At 40.0% G+C, this 19,274-nt stretch overlaps 1 protein-coding gene across 12 annotated transcripts in view; it reads left to right on the forward strand.

Moving 5' to 3' along the window:
* The first annotated feature begins 1,164 nt into the window (after positions 1-1,164).
* itsn2a (intersectin 2a) overlaps positions 1,165-19,274 on the forward strand; it is a 35,180-nt gene continuing 17,070 nt past the window's right edge. For 10 of the 12 annotated variants that reach the window (XM_034899545.1, XM_034899547.1, XM_034899546.1 and 7 more), the window contains exons 1-9: positions 1,166-1,272; positions 7,238-7,309; positions 13,168-13,260; positions 13,361-13,424; positions 13,840-14,015; positions 14,738-14,959; positions 16,836-16,929; positions 18,723-18,865; positions 19,076-19,139. In XM_034899545.1, the coding sequence (XP_034755436.1) occupies positions 7,303-7,309; positions 13,168-13,260; positions 13,361-13,424; positions 13,840-14,015; positions 14,738-14,959; positions 16,836-16,929; positions 18,723-18,865; positions 19,076-19,139 (863 nt within the window). In that variant the 5' untranslated portion in view covers positions 1,166-1,272; positions 7,238-7,302. Of the gene's footprint in view, positions 1,273-7,237; positions 7,310-13,167; positions 13,261-13,360; positions 13,425-13,839; positions 14,016-14,737; positions 14,960-16,835; positions 16,930-18,722; positions 18,866-19,075; positions 19,140-19,274 lie in introns of all 12 variants that reach the window. The other 2 variants (XR_004660329.1, XM_034899553.1) reach the window with 2 other exon arrangements.

Here is a 19,274-nt window from a genome sequence, read left to right on the forward strand (position 1 = left end):
TGGTCTATCTGTAAAGTGTCTTGAGATAACTCTTGTTATGAATTGATACTATAAATAAAATTGAATTGAATTGAATAGGCAGATAGGGAAAAAAGGTAATTCTGCAAAGTTGACTCAACAAAATTAGAAAGTAAACCCCAAATATGCTTTGGAGACACATCTCAGCAATCAGTGTGAATGAACCACATCCATTGGCTTTGACTCGGCCCCGTCAATTCACCATCAAACAGCAAGAGAACGTAGGTCAAGTGGTTGTGCTTTCAAAGTAAAAGTCTTTAAGCGTTGCATAAATGGAAGTGAACGTGAATTAGTAGAGTGGACAACCTATGTTTAGAACCAATCAAGCTATCTGGCCCTGCTGCATTTCTGTGTGATGATCTATTCAGTCAGACATTACAGCACAAGTGTCCGGCTGTGCTGAAACTGAATAAATGTGTTGTATGTTCATGTCTTACGCCTCGTCCACACGTACCAAAACAATCTCTTTTTTTCCCTCGTCTTCCCTGACAACAGTTCAAGAATATTTGCGTCCAAACGGATCCATTTGTAAATGAGTCACCACGCTACTTCATATTCCATGCCTATAGGTAGATTTCAAAAGTGCGTCTTCAGGCTGTGGTTTTACAGTATTCGTTTAGAAGATCAGCAGAAACGTGAGAAGCGTTTCCAAGGGGATGGCCCCTTAGATGCATTTAACTACCGAGATTAAAGAATTATTTAAACTTTTGTCTTTTAGTTTTCTTTGCTTTCACATTACAAATTACAGCAAAGTAAAATGTATAAAAATCATTTTAATGAATACAAACTTACAAACTTTCAAATGTACAATGTTTTTAAAGCCTGTGCAGGGGAAGATGCATGTTGGGATTGAATACTCTGCCTGTACAGTATAGACACATGTAATATGCCCTAAAAAAGATAGGCAAAGCTTCTTTTTTTTTTCAAACATTATGTTTTAGAGCATGTTAGGCCTTTAATGAAAGGACAGCTGAAGAAGTGAAAGGGGGATGAAGTGGAGCGAAGCGCCGCAGGTCGGATTCGAACCCGCGGCCGCTGCGTCGAGGAGTAAAGTGCTGCTATAATATCAGCGTCAAGGAGTTTTTTTGTGAAAATCCTCCCCGGACGTTCCGTGTGTAATTCTGCGTGACTTGACTTTCTGGAGACGCCCATTTCCAGTCCACACCCGCCCCGGCTGGCGGATCGGTTCCTCCCTCCAGCAGCTTAATTTGCCAGCCTGGATGTCGGATCACCACCGCTACTCCACCGCAACAGGTAAATGACCAGAAATCATTTTTAATGTTATCAGTAGGATAGGACAAAATGTAAAACTTACTGTCGCTGTTGGCCTTGTGTTTTTCCTCCACCTTTTATTGGAAGGTATGTGGGATGCCCTGCTTCAATAAAGCATACATTTAAAAGGAGAGGCAGTGTAGCGTATTAACAGTGTGGTTTCTGTTTGGATGTAGATGTGTCAAACCAAAATGTCTACACTAAAATATGTAAATTCCTAACACGATTTACTAAACCCTGAGTAGCCTTTGTCTGCGTTTCAGATGAATAGCATCCCTTAAACGGCTGAAAAATACGTCTATCAGACATTATATATGTAAATGTATTTAGGCAGATTGAAGATAAAGAAAAAAAATAAGATACATCTTTTTTAATAGACAAAATTAGGGCTGCCGGCTACAAATTGTCTTTATGTTTCCAAGATAATGCACTGTTGGGGACATGTATAAATAGCCTATACAATACAATAGAGGCGTTATTGTTTTATGCCAGAAAATATACATTTAGAGGTCCCATTATTTCCCTAAAGTAAACCATTCACAGAGAAGGTGTGTTCACTGGAGATGACACGCTGCTACTTTTCATTTCAGTATAAAGAAAACCCAGACTAACTAATAAAATGGCCATCCTGATCTTGAGGAAAATCCCCCTTCATTTCATGTCAGGAAGTCCCTATAGAGGAGTGAGTGTCTGTGTGTCGTTAGAGCATTTGTAATTCAAAGATGTCATCAGATGTGTAACATCGGTTTTTTATTTGTCTATATGATGATTTGAGCAAGTTGAGCAGTTGTCCTGCTTATGTACTGCTCGTGTACTGTACTGTATACTGCAGTATGGACTAATTATAGAGACTGCTTATTGTGTGTGTGCACTTGTGTGTTTGTGCGTTCTGCTGCTCTCAGTGAAAACAGAAAGAGGACGTTTTTTCTTTGCTGAAGTGTTCAAAGTCCATCTAAACTGCAGTTCCCAGGGATCCCTGCCCTCATCCCAGCAGGGAGTATTGCATATCCACCTGTTAAGACACAAAGCATTGTGTAACCGACACATGCACATAAACACACCTACTTTCATTGTTGTGCTGAGAGTGAAAGCTTATGGACTTTGAAGGTCCAATTCCAGTGGCAGTCACAGTAGCATGAATGGGAATGCTATATTAAAGACAATTTGTAGGCTACTAATAATACTTAGTCAAGAATAGCGGTCTTGTGCCAAAGGTACATAGGTTAGAAGCTGAGGTAGGACATGCTACTGAGTAGGCCCAACCGAGAAAGGATTTTTAAGGCCAGTACCGATACGAATATTTGGTTATTTAAAAATCCGATATGCCAAAATATTGGCTGATATGCTATATATATTTTTTTTAATCCAGAAAACGCATTACAAAACAAACAGATTTCCCTAATATTAGTTATTTGTAGTTATTTATGAGTTCTCACTAAAATAATATAATATTTAGTTTTATTGTAACAACAGAACGGAGGAACATCAAAATATATTAAAGTTTGGCTAAATAAAATGAAAATAAATAGAAACCTGTTGCCAACAAGGACATTGTAGAGCGCCCTCTGGTGGACAAACTATGCATCACTACCTCTCAGAACATGGTTGACAGTCCGTTTTTATTATTTTAATATTCATTTATCAGAATCATTTACTTGTCATCATAATTTTTTATTGTTTTAATCTGTCATTATAAATGATTCTGATGATTTTTTTTTTTTTGGAAACGTAAAAGAAGTAAAATAGGCTTTGGTGAATCATTGCTCAAGCTCGCCTAATATCACCTATTTTCACGTGTAGCTCAACAGAGGAAGGTGTGTGGATGTCTTTGTGTGTTTCTGCGCTCTTGTGAATAGGCCGAACATACAGACACATACACACATGCACACAGGCTTCTTTCATCCTCATGCTCAGCAAAGCTTCCTGGGCTGTGTCTGCTAGAACAGGGTCCCCCTCTGTTTGAGGAGTGTGTGTCAGACACACTCGTGCACACAGGCCGACGCATTGATACGCACATCCGAGCGGGCCAGTGCGGCGCACACAGGTGTCAATCAGCATGCAGGGCAGAGTCAACGTTTCTTTGAGTCATTTTGTTACAGGGTGCAGTGGGTCAGCAAACTACTGGTCCTTAGCGTGACCCACACTGTTTACCAAATCCAAAACCTTTAATGTGCTACATGTAGCAATTTTAAATATCAATTTACCATCAAGGGAAAAGTGGGTCTGGGCACTTTGGCTTTTGGCACTGCAACAGGGACCCATATAAGAAATACAATATTGTCAGCCTAATTGTAATACCCATAAACAGATGAAAGAAACCGTAGTTGTGAAAGTTCGTTGTTGACCTTGGAAAAGTATTTTGAGAAAAAAAAGTTGTTTTTTTCATTTGACACGATGACAGGTCATTTGCCATCGCGCGCATGATCAGAATAACCTGTTAATGGGGCCTCAGGGCAAAATGTTTGCTATTGTCCTATTGGCCACCCACCCTCTATGCATTGTGTATGTTGTGTTACGATCAACTTCTCAGTGCACACAGCAGATTACTCACTGTACTCCAATGACTGCCTATGCTGCAGCCTTTCTAAGTAATAAAATATCTTAAAACCAGAGTTTGACACAGTGCCTCTTTACAAGCTGTTCTGCGAGGTTAGCTAACGAAACATGGCAGTGAACCTGGGACTTGAGGGGCCCCTATGAATCTGAGCACCCCAACAGTTAACGGCCAATTGTCAAGCCTTAATTGCTTAATCTAAGCTTGAAACATCCGTCATGTGATAACAAGTTGAAAGCTCCAAGAAAAAGTCAGTGGACCTTGAGTCAAGACTGTTTTGTTCAATAGGCTAACTGATATGGTTCGTAGTCTTTATGTCCCACTTTTGAAATTAAAATAATTAAATTAAATCCAGAAAGGCTGTTGCTGTTTAACCTTAAAGTGTTCCACCATACACCATTCATTAAAACGTATGTGCCAATGAAGTGATCGTTATTAAAATTGTTAGTCTGAATATATGAACACGGAGATGAGTTTGTTTTTCCAGTTATAGGCAAACTTTTCTGTACGTATGTGTTTATAAGGTTAGGGTCAGGAGAGCTGTGAGCTGTCCATATAATGAGATAACTTGCTTCCAATACGGGGACCTCTCTGCAACAAAACATCGGTTACATCAACAGGGAGTTATAAGATGAATCATGAGGGTGTCATGTTGAGGGTGTCCTCTGTGCCTTGTGTTGATTTAGTATTGTTTACATTCAGGATGTGTCCTGTTTGAACAGAGAAGGCTCTCTAACGTAGCCAATGGCACACACCAGCTTGTTTTTTAAACCACATACACCTTACAAGGTCTTTCCGTATGAGGGTAGATAAGAGTCTGCTAAATACCTTCACACAAAGTGTTTACATAAGGGAGTGTGTGGCGCTCATGTACAGTATTTACACATGCGCACACAAAGCTCAGGGGCTGTAAGAGAATGCTCTTTGGTGTTTTTATTTATATAAATTAACAATTCACCCAAGAATGAATAATCTGGCATCATCCTACTTAACCTTATGTCAGTGGAAACACTGTAAAGCATTCAAATAAAAACACAGTGAATAACTACTGCAGCAGCTTCCTTTATTTATTTAGCCCTCTAGAAGTTTTGATTGATTGATTTGAGTTATATAATGCAAAAAAGTCTGTCGTAGTGTATTTACTAACAGTTTACCACAGCACCAAACTACAACCGCATACAATACACACATTTTATTTCCATAGATAGTAGTTTTTAATAAAACCAAGTAGGCAAACTGCCATGTGTAACTGTTGCATAGTTAGCTGGTGTAAGTGATGCTAGCTAGTTTGAAACTAGCTAAGTAATGCTAGCTAGCTTAGTGTTATGTGGGGATAGGAAACAGTGTCTACCATCCCAGTTAATGAAATGAAGATGGCTATTCACACAGTAATGTTACTTTAACATGAATAACAAGATTTTCCATGAGTAACTGCTTCCTTTGTATTATCTGAACATTTTTGTGTGTGTGTGTGTGTGTATGTACGTTTGCGTGTACACGTGCGTGTATGTGTGTTTCTTTGTCACATTGTGTGTGAGCTTGCGCACATGTGCATGCACATGGAAGTGTGCATGCAGAGGCATACGCCACAGTGAGCGGTTCATTGCTCTTAAGTAATTGGCAGTTTTGGCATGTGCAGAGAATGATTTATACTACAACCAGCATCTCCTCCTCTAGGAATCCACACGAAAAGGTGGGAAGCTAAATGGTGGAGCAATAGTGTAACAAGCACAAGGAGAGGAAAAAATGAAAGAAATTGGGTGGGAGTCCTAAAAGACGGGATGCATGTTGGAGTGAGGGATGAAAAAGAAGTAGTGGAGCTGAAATGGAAGAAATAGAGTGGCGAGTGAAATGATGTAAAGTAGTGCGAAGGAATGAGTTGCTGAAATCAGAGAGGAGATTGCTTCGACTTGACAGGCGTCACGGCTGGGGAGAGACCTCGCTTGTCTTTAGGCTTGTAGGTAGACGGATGAAAGAAGAGGAAACAAAGGGGTAGCTCTAAGTGGATGGAACGGATTGGAAAGAGTTGCTAGAAATCTGGAATGAGAAATTGCAGGAACAGGAAAGTCAGCTTAATGTGAAAAAGGAGGAAAACTATCTCTATAAAGAAGTGTGTATTATTAATTTAAAGATGTAGGAAGCGCAAATGATCAGGAATACAGGGAGTGCATTGGCAGAGCAATTGGACTGAAAAAAGGATTCAGCAAAAACAGCAAAGGGAAGAAGGAGGATAAATACACCCAGCGCTCATTTTCCAATTCCAGAATATTAGCCTACCTGCACAGACTCGTCTGTTTCCCCGACCTCCTGGGACTCTGCCAGAGATCCCACAGAGGGATCTCATCAGGTGGACCAGTATCCATGCCCACCAGCAACAGTGGCTAAAGACTGCACTCAGGACATCCATAGCTCTTTGTTTTGTGTGTGGTCTGTGCAATGCGGATATGTGTGGGCATCCTGTGTATATATATTTTATTACTTAACTTAATCAGGAATGCCCTTGATGACAAGCTCTTGTCAAAAAAACAAATTTCTATACCCCTATAAGAATATATATATATATATATATATTTATATATGTGTGTATCCCTGAAAAAAAAGAGTTGTTAATACATATTTTTATTCGTAATAAGAAAAACATGTAAATCGCAGCAAAAAAATTGATGACAGATTTTTTTTATGAGACACATTTTTTATTTCTAATTTACGTTCCTAATAAGAATATGTATAGTCCTAATGACTGAGAGAAATATTTACATTCCTAATAATAAGGAAAATATTTATATCTTGATATTTATACATTTAATTCTTATTAAGACAAAGAGCTGTTTACATTCCAGTTTTAAAAAATAAAAATTTCTATTTGTTTTAATGGAAATATTTATATTCCAAATAAGAGCCAAAGCCTAATATAAAGGTAAATTGCACAAAAAGCCAAACGAGAGACATGTTAACACTGGAGAAATAAAGATTCACTTTGCAAAAAGCTGCTGGCTTGAGCACCCATCTGTGATCTGAGGGCAGACAATGATAAATGTTTCCTTCCGCTCCGACCACCATCATTTTTCCCTCCTCTGTCTCCCTTAACCGTCTGCCCTCCTCTTGCATACTTCTTCCCAGTGGCATTGTCTGTATCTCTGCTCTTCATCCTCCCCTCTCTCTGTCATGTTGTCCCCCTCCTCTCCCTTTATTTCCCCTCCTCTGTCATCCCTTACCGCGTTAGCCGTTCAGCATTGCATTGTTAACGGGGGTATTTGCACGCATTTATATCATTTCCATTCTCTTTCGCACTCACACACGCATGCTTGTGTTCCTCACTTACTGTACAGCCGTTGCTCCGTGACACACACACAAAATCCAACTCACTCCTTCTTCCTCTCTCTTTCTCTGCAGATGTCTGAGGGCTAGCCAGCTGAGTAGAGGACTCACCTCTCTGCCTGTGCTCTCCACCTGCAGCCATGAATGGTAAGAACACGTTGTCTTGTTCATGATGTGTTTGTCTGCGGGAGGTAAATATGCACTTTGGGGAAAGTGTTCAGGGCGGAAATTAGTAACTTGAAAAGAATAGTTTGATGGGGAATAAAAAAAGAAAGAAGCAAAAACAGAGCTGACCATTGAGTAGCAGCAGTGCTGTGCCTTTTTCCCTGTCCTGTCAAAACTGAAAGATGTGTTTGTTTCAGTCGTTACTAATGTGCTGATGTGTGTGTAACTCATTGTCCCTACAGTCAGCTGTGAACTGCACCCTGACATAGCATTATAAGATATTGATCAGGGGCTGTATGAACAGACTTAAGAAGAAAACCTAGTAGTTTGGATGTAGCCTAAACTGAACCTGCCTTTGATCCTGTGACACAATTACAATTACAGACAATTCTATGTTGTATACACCTCCTCAGCCAAGAGCGCTTGAAGGAATATTAGATAGTTATTTTTTAAATACATTTTATGTGAATCATGAGCATGTGTATTGCTATATGAGGAGCTGCCTCTGTTTCTGTTCAGTCTTGGATGTGATGCATAGCTTTCGTCCTCAGTATGGACAGAATTACTCAATAGTGTGTTTATGTGTGTGTTAATCCTCTTGTTTCACAGCCTTTGATCATATTGAACTGCTCCTTAAGGGCCTCTATTGTAAAATGCCTCAGAGAAAGTGTATTTGTGTGTGTGTGTGTGTGTGTGTGTGTGTGTGTGTGTGTTTCTGTGTGTGTGTGTGAACTCTTTGCTGTATTGCACCCTAATGGACATGGTGAATGTCAAATGAGGCAATTGTATTAAGTCATTAGTCAGTCAATTTCCTAAACAGTGGACAGTATGCAACAGCATTTGTTCGTCGCCGCAGCGTGCAGAGACTGTTGATCATCTGTACCTATCCGCAACATCATCTTGTCCTCCCCAGGCGAAGCCTTTGACATGTAAATATAGTTTTGAAAGCGGTGATGTGGTTTCCCCCCAGAAGGTCGGCGCTGAGTTGTCTGGAGATTTGACTCCAGCGTCTCCTAAGGACCGTACGGCACCTAGACAACAGCACACAGGCTGACAAAGGGAAGTAATACCACACAAGGCAGAGGCTCTTTGTGTCCTAGCTGCTGAGACGGGGAATTGTGGTACAGTTGGTTAAATTCTGCACAGACTTTGTTGCTGTGGAAGCTATTTCATATAAGTATACTGCCATTTTTTTTCTTCTTCTGTGGATAGTCTGTGTTATATTGCCTCAATATTTGCTGAAGGGCTCTTGTGTATAGGCTCAGATTGTCTTCTAGGTTGCTGTGGAAGCTGTTCCTATTAGTATTACAGTCCAGGTTGCAGACTTGACAGCTTATTTGACGATGGATTTACAGTGACAGCCAGGGATAATACAACAGAAAGACATGATAAGAATTCTGGTTTGCAAAAGACACGAGAAGCTACATTTAATAAATAGTTAGTTACTTGATAAATCGAAACATCTATCATACCTAAATTTTCCCCAGAGTTAGATGGGAGGATTGACTTTCACATTGTCTGTGATATAGTTATATATGAAGCTATAACCAAGTGACGGGTAGCTTAGCAACTAGAGTTAAGGGTGGCTAGCTGTTAACCCCCTTAGCTTTTTTAACCTTTGGGCAGAGCTAGGCTAGCTGTTTCCCTCTGCTTTCAGTCTTTCGCTAAGCTAAGCTAACTATCACCTGGCTCCAGCTTAATATTTGGAGTGGTATTGACCTTGTCATTTGACTCTTGGCAAGGAAGCAAAAAAGCGTATTTCCTAATATGTCAACAGTGTTTCCACTAAAAACTATTTCATCACACACAGCAGTCCTTTGTTCATGTCTTGTAAGTCAAAGTTATTTAGAAAAACAGATTTAAAACATATAGCTTAAAAGACTCATTAAAAGCAGCTTTCATTTTGGCACCTTTTTATCCGGTCTCACATTCAGTGGCCGTATTTTTCGACACACGCGTCAAGCCACAGAAGACCCCGCTGGATTCTGCCACTGCTGTGTAAGAAGCTTTGTGGTGCCCCACTTATTCATAAGCCGAGCATTCAGCCCTTTGCTGATGTACACACGCTGAATCAACTGTCAGGCCTGTGGATGTGGCTATGCTAGCTACATGTCCCTGTGGCACTGTGCTAAATATCACCCCCCTTTTTCTCACTTACAATAGCTTCTATGAGGTCTGTCAAAGCCAACGAGACGATGTGGAGAATACTCACATCTTGGTGCGTGATTAATTACTTTCTCCTTTTGCAATTTTGCTGACAATGCCAAAACTAGGTCGGGCGCTGCAAGCTACCAGCATTAGCTTCGTCAGGGAAAAAAGCATATACCTGAACAGGTGTTGCCAAGGCGCTTTAGAGCAGAGTGAGTATATTTAGATATTGAAACCAGCTCAAGGCAGTCAGTCCACCAGGGTGTTTTCCAACAAACAGACATCTTTCAGTTAGGCAAACAGCTGGCAGTTTTTGATTGTGAAATTTGAATCCTCCTCCCTTAAGCTCTGTTCTGGCTGCTGTGCTGTAACTTTGTGTCATTCCTCAGAGATATATGTGCGTAGATTGTGTGTGTGCTGCAGTCAAGAAGAGCCAGTGGGGTGTTTGGGTTAGCATCAGGGAGGAAGTTCCATCATGGGCAGCATGGTATTTCCTGAAGCTGTTGGTGAACAAATAACACCCTAGATGCCAGTTCTAGAAACACACACTCCCATAATAGCGCAAAGAATTGCATTTTGCTATTTTATATTACAGCTACTATATTACAACAAGTAGTTCTTGTCCTTAGCTATGCGACTTCATTCCTACTTTGTGAATCTTTTGCATCTACCAACGCTCCCCTGATAATAGTATTGTTGTTTATGTTGAGATGAAAAGTTTAGAGACAACTTCCTGTGTAAAATATTCTCTGGCGCTAACATCTCAGAATAAGAATCTGAATCAGATTGTTGCTGACATGACTTGTTGTAACAAGGGAATATGGCATGATCGTGAATAAAAGCCATCACATGGTTGTTAATCATAAAGCAATGTACCAAGGTCCAGTTAAATATCTAGATGAATTATTCAGTCTTAAACAGCTGCAGAGTTTTTCAATAGATTTGTTTTTTTCCTTGCCATGAATTAGTGTGACACTCTTAAATATCTAAACCATGGCCTACAGTTAGATTTATCATTTTGTTATTAAGTACTTCCTATTCAAATTTCTACTATTGCAACATTCCATCGTCATTTTTTCCCCATTACTTATATCAGTTTGGGGATACAATTCATTAAGCAAGTTATTTTAGTTTTCTTTATTAAATTGATTGCTGAGGTAAATCATACAATTTCATAACAAACAGAGCTTTAAACTGAGGATGAGCTTATGATGATAGGAGGGGAATTACAATTTCTCAACATGTTTTCATTTCAGGCTTAACTCACTGTTGTGAAACATCTGTGGAAAGATTTAGTTGGAGGGTTGTACCGTTGTGATCTCTAGGGTTACAGACATTAGCATCAAGGAGGCTCATCTGCTTCTGTCAAACAGAGGAAGAGGAGCTACATGTGAGCTTATTAAAGGTCCCATGACATGGTGCTCTTTGGATGATTTTATACAGACCTTAGTGGTCGCCTGATACCATATCTGAAGTCACTTCAGCCCTGGTGCAGAATTACAGCCACCAGAGCCAGTCCCACAATGAGCTTTCCTTTGCATATGCCATTTCTGAGTCTGTAGCTTTTGAGGAGGAGAGAGAGGGGGGGGCAAGGCGGAGACTGGGTGGGCCAAGTTCTTTGGGCAGGCAAAGCAGAGAAAGGGGAGGTAAATCCCCCTTATGACCTCATAGGGGGCAATATTCCAGATCGGCCCATCTGAGCTTTAATTTTCTCAAAGGCAGAGCAGGATACCCAGTGCTCGGTTTACACCTATCACCATTTCTAGCCACTGGGGGACAATAGGCAGGCTCGGGGGATGCATTGTTAAAAAAAAACTTGTAAAGTGACAAGGTTAGTTTAACAAAGTTTGTTCTGTTTTCCCCCCCTAGTTTTTGTCGTCCATTGATAACTTTGCAACTGTCAACTCGACATCTGTAGCATTGGCCGGTTTCGTTTATCAACCCATCTGTTTCTTCTTTCTCAATGTAGTTTACATAAACTAATACACCACTCAGCTTCTCTTGTCCAGACTCATCTTCTGTGCATCACTCTCCTTCTCCGTATCCACGGTCATGACTCACTGTCTGTCATTGTCTCCTTATCTACATCTCCTTCGTTCAATTACTGCCATATGGAAAGATCCATCTGTGCACAATGTCAATACTGTCAATTTCATTAATTCAAAATGGCTTTGAAGTTGAAAGTGTGAAAGAAATTAATGGAAAGGCTTTGACGATACCCAAATCGTGTTAGGATTTGCTTAATTTCATGGATTACCCTTATGATTAATAGATTATCAGCTCCGATGATAATCTCCAATCTCCCACTTTTAAATACATTTTACAAAAATTAGTGCAAATTGAGTTACATACCCCTCGTATAGCACACTGGACTTCATGTTAAATTCATGGACAATTCTGAACTTACCTTGAGATATGCAGGAGTTGAGCAGAGTGAAGAAAAGCTGACTAGACATTTTATACATTAATCATTGTCGGGTGTTGGTTAAGAGCCGTTTCATCTGAGGGGGAGATCTCATTCGGGGTGGAGATTATGCAGACTGTTGGGAAGAGATATTAAATTTGGTATGAGCATTTCTGCTTTGGGGACTTTTAATGAGTTGCTGCATCTGTATGTGTTGAGTAGTGGAGTGCAGCCCACACACCATGGTTTAAAATAGCTTTCTTCTAATACATTTTTCTTGTTGTCATATTTATGAAAGTTTGGGGCTCCAAAATGTAGCTGGTATTGTAATAAAGCAGGTCTTCTTGTATTCAAGATTCTTATACAGTACATAGCAGTGCCGGTGTCAGCTGTTGAAGTTGGGTAGAATTACAGTATATTGGAATGTTAACATGTGGTGTATATGCTGTATACATTTGTGAATTTGCATCTCTGTCTGAGCTTTTGTAGGGGTTGTAGTGACTTTTCAGTCATGCTAAAGAAGTTGCTCTTTGGGTGGCAATGTCAGTCCATGTCATGACATTTTGTACAGACATTCATGGTCTCCAGAGGGTCAATCCTACTGATTTTGGTGACTCCCAACTTTTCTGCTAGCGTCACTATGGGGTTGACAGTTTTGTTGAAAATGTCCTCATGTGACCATTTTTTCCTTAAGGCACTTTTTCCTTTGACATGTGAAAGTGCATTGGGGGACAGGTAGTCTGTATCCTTGACGTTCCACTTTCGGGATTGTTCCGGTGCTGCAGGAAATTCCGCAGATGCATGTATTTTCCGTTTCCTTCCACTTTCTTTGTGTTGGAAATTTCAATTCAGGGGATTTTCAGGACTATTGTTGACTGCTCCTCAGATCTCTGCATGCTAAGTTGAGACTGCTTGCTAGGCTATCTGTCCAATCTGAGTTTTCTCTCACATGACTATTTTACAGCGGCTGCATGTGGAGCTTAGCACTGCCCATGACAATTGTGATTGGTTTAAAGAAATGCCATTAAACCCGAGCATATTTTCCTCCTTTCCCCGAATGCTTTGTAGAGTGGCCAGACCCCCCCTTCAGCGCATTTTTGAGGTGGGTCTGGCAAAGCCAGATTAGTGGACAGGTAACCAGTAGGTGAAGTGATCCTTCAACCTGTTATTAGAGATTAAAGATGTGTTAGAACAAGATTTGCACCAACAAGATGACCTCAACATCAATGTGTCATTGTGATTTCAAAGTCTGTTTCAAAAGTCAGGCTCGTCTCTTGTATTTGTCTAGGCGGAGCCAGTGTGTGGGAAATCACTCCGGAGGAGAGGACGAAACATGACAAACAATTTGACACCCTCATCCCCATCCTCGGCTATGTCTCAGGTAGGCTGTTGTCATAACAAACACAAGTGGTGCCATCATTGGTTTGGTTGTATCAAAGGCCCGTCTCTCTGAACCACAGCCGTTTTTTTTTTGTCTTTAGGAGAACAAGCCAGGAAATTCTTCCTCCAGTCCGGGCTGCCTCCTTCTGTCCTGGCTGAGATCTGGTAAGCACCAATGAACCACACTGTTAAGGCATAGCAAGTAGGTCAGTAGGTCCAACCTTTGTTTTTGGACGGAGTGAGTTTGGTCCTCTCTGCCTGCTTTTTAACTTCCTGTTGAGCTCTCACTTCCTTCACAGCCTGCCCCACCTAGTAAACTGGGTGTGGAAGAGGGGTAGAAAGTGTGTGTGTGTGTGTGTGTGTGCTTGTGTGTGTGCTTGTGTGTGTGTGTGTGTGTGTGTGTGTGTGTGTGTGTGTGTGTGTGTGTGTGTGTGTGTGTGTGTGTTTTGGTGTTAATAACGCTACTGGAATTCAATCCAACCAGAGCCTTGTGTAAGTCTCGCCGTTTCTACTATCTACTAATAAAAACACACTTTATTATACCTCAGCTTTATCTCTACTCCTCCTCCTCTTCCTGCAGGCACCTAGCTGACATGGACTGCGATGGAAAGATGGACAGACAGGAGTTTTCCATCGCTATGAAGCTTATTAAACTGAAACTTCAGGGGCGGAATTTACCATCTGTTCTTCCAATAACCATGAAGCAACCTCCCGTCTCCAATTCTGCTTCAGCCATCCCTTCATCAGCACGTTTAGGTAAAGATTTCTCAGAGGATATTATAGCCACAATCCTACTTAAATTCCACAACATTTTACTCTTATTTTTATTTTTTTTTAGAGCTGGGCAGCAATTACATTTTTTAATCGCGATTAATCGCATAATTTCCCCGATTAATCGCAATTAATCGCAAAATGAAATAATGAATTAAAAAGTAGTGTATGTAGTGCAATTTTTGGTCTGCCATATGAACGAAAGTGCCGTAACATTTGTTCTGCAAAAACTTACCATCATTTTGTTTATAAAGTAACAGTTAAATAAAATATTTAGTGTACATCTCAATTTAAACAATGTTTTTATCATGTCCAGAGGTGAATTCCAACAAACTTTTACAATAATAAAGAAATAATAAAAACTGCGTTAACGCGGGATAAAAAAATTGTCAGCGTTAATTAATTAATGAGTTAATGCGATAATAACGCGTTAACTTGCCCAGCCCTAATTTTTTTACAACCTAACCTCTTGGAAGTGTTGCTTCACATTGTAAAAATAACTCATACATTTGAGTTTTATTTCAAAATGGGATGCTTATGTTTTTGAAAAAGAAATAGCTCCTCTCACAAAGTGATTTAACTCAGATGAGTTACAGTAATTTTCAGGGGTTCCCTTCTATAAAAAAATTCAACTCTTTAAGTTATTCTGTTTTGTGAAACAGTGTTGTTGATCTGTTCATCTTCACGTGTGTGTTTCTTCCTTATAGGAATGGGTTCTATGCCAAACCTGTCAATTGGTCTGTCATCCATGTCAGCTATGTCAGCCATGCCCATCCTAACACCCATCCTGGCTAACACCTCCATGCACTCTGTGCAAACCTTTGTGCCAACACCAATGACTCTGCCCCTCATCACCTCTCTGGGAAACCCTGGACTCCCCAACGGCAATGTCAACCTCCTCACCCCACCTCTTGTTTCCAACAATGCAGGTTGGTTCTGCAGTGGAACCATTCAGATTTGCTCACCGGACACATATATCTATATACAGATATTGATTAGTGGATAAGCACCAATTCATTCAAACTTGCGATCAAGACAGTGAATGTATGCTGAAGATGTCGGATTATGTTCCTGAGAAAAAAATTTATATATTTCACTTGCACACATAACTGTGAGACTAAATGTGAGACTAAATGCAAAAGAGGACCAAAAAAACATAGATGCATAGATCAGGAGCTTGTAATATTCTACACAAATAGCCATTAAAATAGCATTACAGCTGGTAACACAGATACAGGTTAAATGAGAAAAATAAATGTGCATGTTCTCATCTTTTTAAGTGCTTGACCCTTTAGGTGTAAATCTACTTAAACTTTTACAAAGTCCTTGGACCAATTGTACCAGCTCTTTGTAGGTTGAAACTAGTGTAATTATAACACAACAAAAGTGTTTACTAAGTGGATAAATACGTGAAGAACAGGTTACATCACACGGTTTAGCTCTTATCAATATAATAGTTGTTATTAAATACTTAAACCAAGTTACGTTCAGGTTTAACTGCTACATGACTAACTGAACCTATGACGAAGCTAACGTTAGCTTGCTAACACGTGACCTGTGCCGAATGAGTTGAGGTCGACATGTTTGACCTAATAACGATGTAAACTAAAAAAAACTTGATATAGGCTACCTTAAATAACAAAACGTTATACTAATAGCATCAGACTGAAATAACATGACCAAGTAGCGTCGATTAGGTTAGCATAATGTAATATTTCCTTCTAATTCAAAACTATGTAAATACTACTAACTAACTCTGTAACACTGATTTCTCCAATTATGCATATAATTCAACAAAGTCACGACGAAATTTGCAAAGGAACGCTTCTGATGTGACAGGTACTTCCTGTTTACATAAAAGTCTTAACCAAAGACAATTCATAACATTTCATGGTGCAAAATGATTAAGTAAATCACTAGTTTGACACAAACTAGCAGTAGAGCTTAGAAAGGACTTAATGCACAAAATTAGTAAGGGATTTATGAAAAGCTTGTGCAACCCAATCCGTTTGTGTTATGTTTAGTTTGTCAGGGTCGGTTGGATTTATGGTGTCAATGTGGTGTAGATTTCATATTGCAACACGAACGGGCGGCACCTTTTCTACTCCCTGAGGTCTTTTATCTGACTTGAATGGAATATGGAAGTATCTGTAAATTATAGACAGAATGTGTATATAAGCAGTAACAGCTGATCTTGTTTTACCACCAAAGAGATGAGTCACCACAGTAGTTATTTGGTGCACGTATTAGATAAAAACATTGATAATAGGTTTGGGTTCACATATATAATACATTGTAATCTCATTTATCTATTGTATTTATTTATTTTTTGACTGTGTACTTCATCTCTAACCACTTTCATCTGTCCTTTGGCTGCTCCTTTCATTCTCACTCTGTTCAAGCACAGTCTTTGGCTGTGAAATGCGCAATCTAATGAGTTTGAGTGTGAAATATCTCTATTATTTGGTGTTCCCTCGATCTTAATTCCCCCCCTCTCTCTGCTGCAATGCCACAGCTCTAGAGACCAACCCTCTTTAGCGCAGGGTTGCAGAAAACAGCATTTTTTTGTTGTTGCCGGATGTAAATTACCCTGCTGATGGAACTTTGTGTACTATAAAGTATGAGGAGATAAGATTAGATGTAAACACATTGAAGGGCAACTGCACCATGCACAGCTCCAGCATGTCAAAGGTTGACTCCATAATAAAAAAGCTCATGCACTCTCAATGCACTTACACTTTTCCTCATATTACCTTGAGTTTTTCAAAATAATATTTAACTAACTGCCTTCAACCCTATTTGCAGCGCTCCCTCTCTCTGGTTTCTCCTCTCCTATGGCGTTCTCTCCACCCACCGGCATGTCAAAGGCCAACTCTCTTCTGGACCTTGGATCCAGCAGGTAAGACCCAGATTGTAAATAAATCCATTGCCTACTGTTTAAAATAACCATGTGAAAAGATTTTTGTCAGCATATCAAGTTCCTCCCGAAACCTACATTTATAATCAAGTACTCAATTTCCAAGTGAGTTTGGTGGGAGAGGTGAGGATTCCAGTGATTTTAAGGGAAAGGCTGGTATAAACACACACTGCCAGCCCATTAGTCCGGTGCTTACAAAGAAGTTTTTTGCCGGGGAAGGGTTGAGGATCAGAATGCGGGCAATGATGGAACATTTAGATAACAGAGAGAGCAGGAAGGGCATTTTGCAATCAGATGTTCTAGTGAGAGTCACAATGGCATTCCTACAAGAGGAGGTCACCATTACTGTAATCTTTTGTTTTATCCCAACAAATGCTAATAGTATTGCAATGAAATTTTGTATAAATATTCATCGTTCCGAGAAGATGAAGCCTTCTTCCTTTGGTGATCCCCTGAAATTTATAAATGAATTTATAAATGAATAGTTTAAAATGACAGACCCATCTACCCTTAAGCTGTCTGTGCATATTGCTAATTAGTAAATGGTAATAAGCTAAACTAAGATAGGGAGTGTGATAATACACCTGCTAAAGAATGAACTGTTAGTCATGGTAGTAGTATTAATGATAGTACTCAAAGCGCCGCTCTATCTGTGTACAGCCTTATAGAGCTGCTAGCGTGGCTCTTAGTCTTGTTAAAATGTAAGAAAAAGAGTGTTTGTGATTAAGATGAGTTCTTTAAAACATGTTATAGAAAGCGGATAAAAGGAGATATATGCTAACAAGTTGTCAGTGGGGGTTTTTCACATTTAAAAGATAATACTATCACATTTGTTAGTAGCCAACAGCCATGAAAGTTAGCTTGTATCTGAAAAAGAAGTGGAAATGTGAGACAGCGACTGGACAGGTTTGTCGTCCTATGTCTAAACTTTCACTTGTATTTATTGCACAAAGCACCTAATCTCTGCATGGAATAGTGACAGTAGTGGGATTGAAAGAGGAGCAAATAAGAAACCAGTGTCTGGAGTTTTTTTTTTTTTTTGCAGTTCCAGCAAAAAAAGACCAAAGCAAACTGTAATATCCTTGATCCTTCTCGTTATGTGGTTTGGGAAAAGGTTCGAAGTAGTAACTGATTTCATTTTGAATGCGTACAGTTGTTGTTTTCTTCACACCTATAGCAAGATTTTGTTTTGTTTTTAAGATTAGTTTTTAGGGGCATTTTAGGCCTTTATTTCTTTATGATAGCCTAGTCATGAAAGGGGATAGATGGACCTTTTCATTAAGGGTGGCACACACACACACACACACACAAAGAAAGAAAGCCTTTTAGCAGCAGGAGGATCTCCCATTGCAAGTCCCATTGTCTCCCTGAAACCTGTTCTTATATTGTAGAGTGTTGCAAGTTTCCACCCAGCTATAATAATCGGAAAAAAAAGGCACATTCTCCTCAAATGACCATCGCCGACCCAGCCTATCCTTTTGCTATTCTTGCAGAGACAGTGTTTATAATAAAAACACAACGGCTGATTATCATAGCCCGAGAGTACGCCATTGTCTCGTTTCAGAGTCATTATCAACGTTGTCGCTCGCTTCCTCTGCAGCTAATTAAGAGCTGTGAGATAACAGCTGGGAGTCTCACAGCAATTAGTGGTTTTCAGTCGAGGCTTGAATACAAGGGGAGAGGAAACTCTGACCACGTAAAGATTACTCTGTAATTTCCCTTTTAGGTGATAAATTGGTTCGTCGACATCCCTCTCTTTCTCTCTCTGTCCGTAGTTCAAATTCTTCCTCTACCACGTCGTTGGCCAGTAACTCTCCAAAGACGGGTGCAAGTGATTGGGCCGTTCCGCAGGGCGCGAGACTCAAGTACCGACAGCAGTTCAACACGCTGGACAAGCTCATGAGTGGCTACTTGTCTGGTAGGTCCCACACAGACGCAGGTATCTACAGTAGACACACGCCAGCCCTGAATAAACACAGGGTTCTCAGGGTAGCTCGGCCGTCTCAAACTGAGTGCTCTTAGCCCCACTTGACAGAACGTGGCAGTCAGATGTACACAAAGGCGTTCCCATCCGTTGGCGTGATAATTCACTCTGTTATTATTTCTGATGTCACTTTTTACTGTGCAGGACCTCAGGTTAGAAATGCGCTGATTGCATCCAACCTGACCCAGACTCAGCTCGCTACCATCTGGTGAGTATAAGGTGTGATTGTTTTTGTGTGTTTTTACATTTATTTATAAATACATTTATTTATTTATGGCTTTTCACAGACAAAGCTACTACTTATGCTGCATGTGTGCATACATGCCTGTTAATGTAATGCCTG

The sequence above is a fragment of the Etheostoma cragini genome, chromosome 18, assembly GCF_013103735.1.
Source record: "Etheostoma cragini isolate CJK2018 chromosome 18, CSU_Ecrag_1.0, whole genome shotgun sequence".
NCBI lineage: Eukaryota > Metazoa > Chordata > Actinopteri > Perciformes > Percidae > Etheostoma > Etheostoma cragini.